Consider the following 11842-nt stretch of genomic DNA (forward strand, 5'->3'; position numbering starts at 1 on the left):
TTTATTTAGTTTATTTGCCTTTTAGGTTTTTTTAACCCTCAGTTTTTTGGAATTGTGCTGTGTTTGGTGACAAAGATTTTCAGGAGGGAGAGTTGAGCAATGCTTCTGTAGTAATCTGGGTTTTAGAGTCAACTGAATTCTATAGAGTCAACTTTGACCCTCTTCAGCTTTGTATTTGGGCTGTAGGATAAGGACAGGGCAGAGGAGGATCATTTTAAACTACTTTAATACAGAAGTGGAGGTTAGTTTTATAGTGATCTTTTCTGGGGTCTTGGCTTTAACCACTTATAATTATTGCTTTAGTCATCTTTGAGAATCAAGAGGATTTACCTTTCATTTGTAGACTGTGCACTTCATCTGGGTATTCTTGGATTAGTTCAGTTATTGTAACCCCATTTTCAGAGTAGGGGAAGAATAGGCTCTGTATGGCTTCAGAGCCTGTTCTGCTTTTAAGGTTTAAATCTTGGCTATGTGACCTTGATCTTAAAGCCCCCAAGCCTTATTTTTCTGATTTATAAAATGGGGATAGTAATTATTATCATTTAAGGATTGTTGTGAAAATTAAATGATATAATGGCTATAAAACATTTAGCAAAGTGATTGCACTTAGACTCTCAAAAAATGTTAGTGCCCTCTCATCTAAGCTTTTAACCAACATACACAGTAAGAATATCTATCCCTGCAAAATTATTTATGATTAAAAAGTTGTAGCCACACCAATGTAGAAATGGAGAAGCATGAAAAATATTACTGTTAATTCATTAGTATTGAATAAAATCTGAAGAAATGCTAATTATTGCTCCAAGAGTCATCAGAGTGACTATTCAAGGTTTTTGTGTACTATTTTGCATAATAGTATGTTATTGAATCCTCATTTAAACAGTTTAAATTCACATACTGGAATTCACATAAGTTCACAATATACAATGATATGCAAGACTAGGATATTAACAGATATCATACACTGAATTCTAAATATCTGAGATATAATTTTGTCACTGGCAGAATGTCTGGTAAGGCAGCAAAAATATGTCTTTATATAGATATATACTAGGGTTATAGTACTGTTATATGTGTCATATATTATTATATCATAATGGTATATATTATAGTAACCTTGCGGCCATCATCATTCATGTATGTTGTTCCTGGCACATTATGATCTACCTCTATAAAGTAAGAATAGAGTTCTAATCAAATGTGTGTCCTAACAAGTTCACTTCTCATAAGGTATATCACTCTCCACTACCACCTCCTGACTAAAAAATATGACTCTACACTAACCAGCAGTATAGCTCCATTCCAGGTATTTGTCAGAGAAATAACCTTGAAGTCATGTTGCCCAGTGTTTACTTAAAAGCTTAGTTGAGGGAGAGAAACATTGTTAGTGAAGGCATGTCATTCCTTTGTATATTTATGAGTTCCAAAATAGGGTGAATTGTCCCGAAGTATGCACAAAATGAAACATTGGAATGTAGAAAGAAAACAGTACAACTTCTGTTAATGTGTACTATTATTTTATCCTTTTAAGTTTTCTATTCTGTATATATCTTATAATATAAAAATAAATTAGTCTAGTTATATATATATTTATATGGAGAACACAGTTGAGTTCTGTGGAGTCAACATATGTACATATATATGTATATATGTATATAAATTATATGTATAGTTTATAAATACATACAATATATATGTAGGGGATGTATGCTCAGAAAAAAAGGAAGAGGGACGCCTGGGTGGCTCAGAGGTCGAGCATCTGCCTTTGTCTCAGGTTGTGATCCTGGGTCTGGAGATCGAGTCCCACATCGGGCTCCCTGCAAGGAACCTGCTTTTCAAGGAGAGCCCGATTTGGGACTCAATCCTGACATTCCAGGACCATGCCCTGAGCTGAAGGCAGGTGCTCACCCACTGAGTCCTCCAGGTGCCCCTAAATAAATAAAATCTTAAAAAAGAAACTTTTTTTATCTTTTTTTTAATGATAGAGTCCAATATTCAAAAGTAGTTAGGAGACCAAGAATCCAAAAACTATCCTACAGGTGGTCTAAAGGTATAAACTTCCAGTTACAAAATAAATAAGTTTGGGGGATATAATGTACAATATGATGACTGTAGTTAACAATACCATACTATGTATTTGAAAACTGCTAAGAGAGTACATCTTAAAAGTTCTTATGACAAGAAAAAAAAATGAAGTGAGGCAACTGATGTTAACTGAATTTATTGTAGTAATAATTTTGTAGTTAAATATATATCAAATCATTATGTTGTACATCTTAAACTAATACAATGTTATATGTCAATTATCTCAGTGAATCTGGGGGAAATAAAATGATAATAAAAATAAATAAAAACTATCCTTCAACTAAGTCGGCCCAGAAAAGAGGTTTCTGAGCCATATCATTCTTTGTACCTCACCATCGCTTTGCTTTTCTTGAGTTACATTTTGGCTTAAGTGAGATCTTTTGAAAAAATAGTTCTGTGAAATCAGTTGCAGTGCTTAGTGTGCTGTTGCTGAGACTATCATTCTCTCTACATTACATGGTATTCTTCCTCTGAAGGATCACAGGAGTTACTTTAAGATCTTAATAGCAGTAATTCTTGTATTTCTCCTAGGTAAGAGAATTGTTTTTTCCCTTTTTATCTTAAACGCCTAAAGAATATGTTTTTAAATATAAACAGGGCCACCTGTGTGGCCCAGTTGGTTAAGTGTGTGACTCTTGATTTTGGCTCAGGTCGTGATCTTAGGGTGGTGAGATCGAGCCCGGCATCCAGCTTCCATGGCTCCACCTGGAGTCTGCCTGAGATTCTCTCCCTCTGCCCCTCCCCTCACTGGAGCTTGATAACTCACTCTCTCTCTCTCTCTCTCTCTCTCTCTCTCTCTCTCCTTCTCTGTGTCAAATAAAATCTTTAAAAATAAAATAAAACATACTAAATGAACCCATGTTATCAGTGTTCATAAGGGAATATCGTTAAGGGAAAATTCAGAGTTAAATACTAAGGGAAATAGTGTTATATGAGACAGTCTAATAAACCTTAGTTCACTGTACATATTATTTTATTACATGTAAATAAAGCCAAATGTAGATCAAGTAAATAAACAGTGTAGATGCCCACATAGTTATGAATTAACATAGTTCTTTAGCATTTCTGTTAGAACAGTTTATTTTCTTGCTTCAGCAATTATTTGAAGAATTTTAATGACAGTCTATGATAGATATATAGGTATTTTAGATATCTAGATTATATTACATATCATATCTAGTATATATTATGTTTATATATACATACCCTTAAAATTAAAGAATAAGAACCAAAGTGGAAAGTTGGGATTTTACATACAACTGTGAGATACTGATGAAAAGTAAGATATCTTTAAACCAGTAGCTACCAAGAATGTTGAATTATTCAATATTTATTGAGGGCATACTGTGTATTAGATACTGTTCTGGCACTTGGAATGTTAGTGAATAAAATAAAAATCCTTACTCAGAGATTTTGTATTTTCAGAAGAGATCATAAAAGGAATATGATCCAGCTGTAGCTGTTAGTTTGATACTTCATATAACTTTTGTCCATTAACCTGATTTTAAACTAATTTTAAGAAATTAAGACTATTTATGCATCACCTAGTTTAATTCAACAGATACACCAAAGGAGAAGCAAGCCCTAAGGAAAGTTATAAATAATTTGACATTTCAAAGTCATTCAAGAATATTAATTTTGGTTTTAAGAGAGTATGAAAATGTTTAAGGTATGGTATGACATAGTAGAAGAGGAAGATCAAAGAGATCTATGTTCTTGTCCTTGCTCTATCTGGAACTACCTGAGGATAAGACAGATTACTTAACATCTAAGTGCCTTTCTTTTTCATCTGTTAAAATAAGGAAGCTTGGATTTTCCTTAAGGTCCTTTTCAGCTATAATAATCTTCAATTTGGTATTTTTACTAGAGCTTTTCTTAGTTTTTAGAGTTTTTAAGAAACTCAGGTCTCATTGGGGAAAACTATGTAATAATTGTTAAGTTAGGATTTAGGTGTCTTAGTTTTTAATCCTTGCTGTGCTATGTATTTGATTCAGGTAATTCCACACTAGAGAAACAGTCTGAAAGGGAAAGGAAGAAGTGAAAAGCATTCAATGAGAAACATTATTTTTCACATTGACTCATAGTAAGCATCTCAACACAATACTTGTGTGTGTGCTTGTTTGCATGTGTATAAAGTTATTCTAAGAAGAAAATCCTTCCTAGGTAGAATCATACATACAATATATGTGCTGCTGAAGCGAGCACTGAATCATACATGCAATAAATGACACACTTCCTGGGTAGAATTTTTTTTTCCCCTGGGTAGAATTTATATGATATTTCATGAACAGTAATTCCTCTCAGATAAGGAAATTAGGAAGTAAATGTATGTCATTATTTTATCAACAGGTTCATCAGAATTTTTCAAGACCATTAGATTTGTTAATTTGTTTGAAAATGTATGTCTCTTAAATATTTGTTTATGATATTCTCTTGCAGAATTTCTCAAATTCTGCTGTGAAAGTTTGAACCTTCAATCAACTTCACGTTTAAAATGAGACAAACCTGGGAAGCCTGGGTGGCTCAGCGATTGAGCGCCTGCCTTCGGCCCAAGGCATAATCCTGGAGTCCCTCCTAGGATCGAGTCCCATAACTGGGCTCCCTGCTCAGCGGGAAGCCTGCTTCTTCCTCTCCCTCTGCCTGCCGTTCCCCCTGCTGTGCATATATATATATATATATATATATTTTTTTTTTTTTTAATTCTTCTTTGATATTTCCAAATTGTCAGCATTTGAGGCCTTTTTTAACTTCCGAGAGTGGACTTCTAAGAAACAAGATTAAAATATGTTAATTAACTGTTAATTTTTTATCTAAAAGAATGCACATTTATTAATTTTTTTAAATGGTTGTTTTAAGCTACTAAGTTTGTTTGTTTATTTATTTATTTATGAAAGAGAGAGAGGCAGAGTCACTGGCAGAGGGAGAAGCAGGCTTCCTGCAAGGAGCCTGATGCAGGACTCGACTTGGGATCCCAGGATCACGCCCTGAGTTGAAGGCAGACGCTCAACCACTGAGCCACCCAGGTGTCCCTTTTTTTCTTTCTTTAAGATTTTATTTATTTATTCATGAGAGACACAGAGAGAGAGGGGCAGAGACATAGGCAGAGGGAGAAGCAGTCTCCATGAAGGGAGCCCGATGTGGCACTTGATCCCGAGACTTCAGGATCATGCCCTGAGCTGAAGGCAGATACTTAACTACTGAGCCACCCAGGCATCCCAAGAATGCACATTTATGTTTGGTGGGGACACATTTCCCTCATCTTGGACTCTAAATTAAATTTAAGAGGTGATTTTTATTCAGTATATTTTCAGCCGTTCAAAGTTTCTACCTATTGAAATTTTTTACTCATTGTAATAAATGTTAGCTAGATACTCTGTTTATATTTCTGATTATCTTGATGTTAAGGTATTCTAATCCATTCAGGTGTCGTAGTTATCTCATTTTTTTCTCTCTTTTGTAAGAATAGCTGTGTCATTGTATGAACTTGTTTTTACCATGTCTAGAAAGACAGTTGTCTTCTCATTATTTGATACTTATTTCCAAATACTTTGTTTTGTCAAAATTTTATGTTTTAGAAATGTTAGAGTAAGTTGAAATGTTTCCCCATTACCATTTCCACTATTGATTCCTGTTTTCAGGAAAACAACCTCTGTACCTGAATTCATACATGTCGAAATATACTTGACTTTTTTACTCTTAAGGTAGAAAATGATTAGTAAGATAGAATGGAAAAGCAAACTAAAATAAGTTTTCTTTAAAATTTTTTGTTAGTCCATTGTATGATGACAGGTATTGCTAAACTGCTGGGTTCCTTTTCTTAACAATGAAGAAAATTGTTTCTTTGCATTTATAGATTATTTGTGTCACTCTGATGCATCCTCAGATATCTCAGAAATATTAAAAATTTAGAATGTCTTGGGACGCCTCGGTAGCTCAACGATTGAGCATCTGCCTTTGGCTCAGGTTGTGATCCTGGGGTCCTGGGATTGAGTCCTGCATCGGACTCCCTGCAGGGAGCCTGCTTCTCCCTCTACCTGTGTCTCTGCCTCTCTGTGTCTCTTGTGAATAAATAAATAAAATCTTCAAAAACAAATTTAGAATGTTTTATAATACATATTTTCTAATGATATTTTTAAATTCAGTGCTTAGCAGTTATTAAAATAATTGAAGGTTTGTTTTATAATTTAAAATTATTGGGCAGCCCCCGTGGCACAGTGGTTTAACGCCGCCTGCAGCCTGGGGTGTGATCCTGGAAACTCGATCGAGTCCCACATCCGGCTTCCTGCGTGGAGCCTGCTTCTCCCTATGCCTGTGTCTCTACCTCTCTCTCTGTGTCTCTATGAATAAAAAAAAAAATTAAAATAAAAAAATATAAAAAATTTAAAATTACTCACTAACTAAAATATTTATACCTCTCTTGGTCCAGGTTCTAGAAACCATAATTACATGTTTGTAGGGTTTTTTTTTTTTTTTCTGTTTGGTTTGGTTGTAAGGGAAAGGAACAGGAAATATTTTTAAATTATCATTTGGCTTGAGGCAGTTGAGTAAATTAGTTACCAGGCAAACACTTACTGAAAAGCTCTACTGTTCATAAACTCTGAAGGATCAAATATTTAAGCTCATAAAGGAACCAGAACCCAGAGGCATTGTTCAGGAAACAATTTGGAGGATAGCAGAGGAGGAAGCATCAGTTTTGAAATAGGAAGAGAGAAGTTGGCTGAGAAGTTCAAAGCCAGAGACCAAAACAATGTGCTGACTTACCCTTGAGTGATGAAGCCACGCCTCCTGTAGGGATTAAAAAGTAAACTTAGTAATTGATACTGCATATGACCCAGAGACTTTGTATATGGCGAAGAAAAATAAGACAGGTGTGCTGTAATAGGAATCTCAGAAACTCAAGCTAAATAAAATAACTAGACAGTTTGAAAAGATTGACCTATAAGATCAAGTGCGTTATGGCATCAGACTTAGAGGAAGAATTTTCAGGAGCCAGAGAGGAAAGTGTCATGGTCTAAGAGTGGAGTAACTAATAAGTGAAAATCTGGTACAGCCTTGATGTAAAGGGAACTTGATGTCCATGGAGATGAGTAAATAGCAGATTCTACCCTTCAGGATGAAGCAGTGTCAAGACATATCTGGTCAAACCAAAAATTTGCATGTCTATGCTTAACACCTGTCCTGGACATAGTTAATTCAATTCAGTTCTGTTCACAAATATTATTTGTTAAGGAAAACTAAGAAACAGGCCTTGTCTTCATCTTGTCTAGTTCACGTGACAGATGCATAAATAAATCATTTTAATTGTTAAGCACAGAAAACAATAGACAATATACAGGCTGCTTTGGGTGTTTAGAGAAGGTGCATCTAATGTAACCTGGAGATGTTAAGGCTTCCTTGAGGAGATGAAATCTAAGATATGTTTTTGAAGGATATTAGGAGTTAGCCAGATGAAGACAAGTCAGAATATTGGGATATTCTAAGTATAAACTAAGATTTAGAGTCATTAAATGGCAGGAAACTTAGTTGCATGCTTGTCAATCCATCTAGGCTAGGGTTTCTTACCCTTGCTCTGTTGACATTTTGGGGGCTAGGTGATTACTTGTTGTGGGAGGCTGTCCTGTGCATTGTAGAATGTTTAACAGCCTGCCTGGCCTGTACCCAGCAAGCATCAGTAACAGCAGCAGCAGCACCGCTGCAGTTGTGACAACTACAGATGTCTCCAGACATTACTAAATGTGCCCTAGGAGGCAGTATCACCTCTGGTTGAGAACCAGTGGACCTGGTCTAAAATTTAATTAAATTAGGATTTGAAATTTATATTCTGGAACTCAGTGCATTCATGTTTTCTTTTTATATTTCTTTAGCCCACTAAAAATTTCTTTTGAAATTCCAACCTAGTCTTAACCAAAGAAAGGACATTGTTTCCGTATCTTGTTCAAGATATAGAAGAGAGGATCGTTATATGGCTAGAGTTCTGAGTGTAATGTTTGCTCTGATCAGTACAGTACAAAGCTTAGAACTGGATAAAAGATAAGTTCAGTAACCCAGAAACTGAGTATATAGAGATTTTTACTCAGTTATAAGAATGTCAAAATTTAGAACTCCTCAATAGCTTTAATTCTCCCAGGAGCGGTTTCAGCACTGTGTCCACTTTTGCACTACAATTTAAAATATTGAAAAACTTGAAAGTACATGGGAAGATGACTAGCTGTCCAATCTATGTGAGAAAATGTTTAGCATTATAATTGTTTTGGCTCACAAGGAAAGAGAGTCTATGCCATGATCTTCTAGAGTTTGAAAATTGAGAAAATATGACAGATTGCAGTATAACTTTAGGGTTAGGTTTAAATATTCTAGAAAATCAGCAAACTTACTTAAAAACTCTTTTTTGACTATAAGCCAGACTTTCAATATTTAAGTGTCAGACTGATAAAAATTCTGATTTTAAAGGATTTTTCAATTGTTTGCCTATGTATATACACACACATACTTATATACTTGTGTACATATTTATATATCACAGTTTAAGTCTAAACTCCAGTTAATATAAACTGCTTCCAACTGTGCTGGCTAACTCTTATTTTTATTCAACATTAGGTGGTAGGGCTGCAAGTATGAATACTTTTTAGCCACTAGCTTCAAGGAGGTAATAATTTTGATAGGTAAATGGATATACAACAAACTATAGTCGATTATTTACACTATAGTAGATTTTTAGATCTCTGTATAAAAATCACATTTATGATTAATGTGATTGATTAATGAATTTAGTAGCTGTAAGAACAATGTGAATTAGTTTGGAGGGATAAAAAAATATCAATGACTAAGTTGAGTTGTAGAAGATAGACCAAAATGTGTAACATTGCCATCACTTAATGCTAAAGGCAGGCAATAATTTGTGTGATACTTTTGTAGAACTACTTAATAAGCCAAAGTTATAGAGAAAGCAGATGCTATTTTTACGTTTTTCAAATTTCTCTCCTTAGGGTTAAGATTAACCAATTAGTTTCCTAAGTTTTTATTTTTTTATTTTTAAAGATTTTGTTTATTCATGAGAGATGAGGGAGAGAGACAGAGACATAGGCAGAGGGAGAAGCAAGCTCCATGCCTCCATGCAGGGAGTCTAATGTGGGACTCAATCCTGGGATTCTAGGATCACGAACTGAGCCAAAGGCAGACGCTTAACCACTGAGCCACCCAGGCATTCCAGTTTTTGTTTTTTTCATGTAATCTCTACACCCAATGTGGGGCTCAAACTTAAAACCCTGATATCAAGAGTCATGTGCTCTACTGACTAAGCCAGCCAGGTGCCCCATACCAACCCCCTTGATAGTAAGTAGTTCAGCCAAAATGCAACCCCTAAAAGAGTGTTATCATTGAGCTCATTTTTACTTTGAGATGATGATATTACCTACTGTGAAACTAGTGCAGCATTGATATAAGCATGTTAAAACTAAGTTTTCCTAAAATGTTAGCCTTCAGTTGTGACTTTAGTTGAACAGAATTCTTGTGCTTGGTTAATAAAAGCCAGCCCTGTATTCATTTACCAGCACATATACCCAGGGCTAGGTACATTGTAAAGCATGCAGTAATTATTATGGGTGAATGAATAGTCTTATCTGCAATAAATTAAACCCAGAACTACAACTAGGTCTTAATTTAAATCATTACCTTTTCAACTTCACTTTATTTTGTTTTGTTTCTAAATAATAGGTTGAAGTCAGTTTTATCTTTTAAATGTTATTTACACATATTGAACAAAAATACTCCTTTTCATTAATGACTGTGAACACTTGCTCACCTACTAGGGGGAAAATGGATAAATGCATCTTTATCTGCTGGCACTATTGAGAAATATTAATTGGGAAAAAAAGAGAAATATTAATTGGGGATAGAGGAAGAGAAGTAAAATGTATTATGCTTAGATAATGATGCCATTTTAGATATGATTTTGATGATCCATAAAAACAAATGATTTATTCCTTCAAAGCAAAGTAGAATACTAAGGCAGCAATAATAGTCATGAATATATTTTAAAACTTTTGAATTTGCTAATAAATTAGTTTTCTTATATAAAGTTGTTTAATTTGTGTGTTAAGAAATAAATGGATTTGTTGACCCAGTGTGTGAGAGAATACTCACCATGTTAAGTACTCTGATATATGTTGGATTTAGCATGCTTAGTTATATTTTAAATTATCATGGACCAAAATCTGTTTCTTTCCTGTCCCTGTAGCTTCTTGAAAGTTAAATGAGATATATGATTTGGAAGAGTTAAAAGTGGGCAGTTTCGTAGTTAAAGAGCTAGAAGGCTTCGTTCCAGTCACAGTTCTGCTGCTTACTGGCTGCCCACTTGTACTAGGTCATGGATCTGCTCTGAGCCTCACTAGTAAACTGAAGGATTTAGGTTACATGAACGGAGGTTTCTTCTAGCTTTGAAACTTCCTATTTCTCAAATTCTACATTATCTAAGAACCTAGAATTTTTTACTTTTTTCTTTTCTTTTTTTAAGATTTTATTTATTTATTCATGAGAGACAGAGAGAGAGAGAGAGGCAGAGACACAGGCAGAGGGAGAAGCAGGCTCCATGCAGGGACCCTGATGTGGGACTCGATCCCTGGACTCCAGGATCAGGCCCTGGGCCGAAGGCAGGCGCTAAACCAGTGAGCCACCCAGGGATCCCACCCCAGAATTGTTTTCAATGCTACCAACATTTATTTAACATTTTGCAAAAGGCCAATGGATACCAGACTATCTAAAGTAAAAACCCTGCTGTTACAGAGCTTATAGATCTTAGTCTTTCCCCTTTCTCATGTGAACCTTAAAATTAGGCTCATTTTTCACTCGCACATGGGTGGCTCAGTTAGTTAAGGACCTGCTTTCTGCCCAGGTCGACCCCCAAGGCCAGGCTCCCTGCTCAGCATGGAGTCAGCTTCTCCCTCTGCCCCTCCCCATGCGCACTCTCTCTCCCCCTCTCAAATAATAAATAAAATCTTTTTTAAAAATTTTGTTTTACTAGAAGTATAAACTCTTTATAGGAGCTTTTACTATCATACACATGGCAACAAGTCATTTATAGTAAGAAATATTAATAGAATTAGTGAATAATAGCTATTGAGGCTCATCTCACAAATCTCTAGTTTCTAATTTCTCCAACTTGGAGGTTATCCTTGAGTGAACTAACTAACATTCGATTTCATGTTCAAGGCAAAGCTTTGGAAATGGTTGCCAAACTATCTCCCTTATGCTTTAGATCATTTTTAACAAGTCACAAAACCACAAGTAATTGACAAGGAAATCAAAACAACTTGTATGTAAGGTTGGTACTATGGTGACTTTCTAAATGTTAATACATAGAATGCAGAAAGCATAGTACAAATGACTAGGAATAGATTGCTAAATTTTGAGGATTTTGAAATGTGATGATGACTGAAAAAAGACATAGAAAACCATTAAAGACCCTTAAAGATAGAGAACAAACTGAGGGTTATGGAGGGCAGTAGATGGGCGATGGGCTAGATGGGTCATGAGTATTAGGAGGGCACTTGCTATGAGGAGCACTGGGTATTGTATGTGAGTGATGAATCACTGAATTCTATTCATGAAACCAATATTGCACTGTATGTTAACTAGAATTTAAATTAAAAATTTGAGAAAAGACATAAAATAGTTGGTTTATTTCTAAATTTTTCTCCCTTTTTTTTTCAGGTCCCAAAACAGTTTTTTTCTGGGCTCCAATTATGAAATGGGTAAGTCT

General features: G+C 35.1%; 1 protein-coding gene across 1 annotated transcript in view; it reads left to right on the forward strand.

Moving 5' to 3' along the window:
- MPC2 (mitochondrial pyruvate carrier 2) overlaps positions 1-11842 on the forward strand; it is a 28891-nt gene that overhangs the window by 1630 nt on the left and 15419 nt on the right. The window contains exon 2 of the mRNA XM_025430469.3: positions 11794-11834. Within this exon, the coding sequence (XP_025286254.1) occupies positions 11794-11834 (41 nt within the window). The remainder of the gene's footprint in view (positions 1-11793; positions 11835-11842) is intronic.

Source organism: Canis lupus, chromosome 7 (assembly GCF_003254725.2).
Source record: "Canis lupus dingo isolate Sandy chromosome 7, ASM325472v2, whole genome shotgun sequence".
Taxonomy (NCBI): domain Eukaryota; kingdom Metazoa; phylum Chordata; class Mammalia; order Carnivora; family Canidae; genus Canis; species Canis lupus.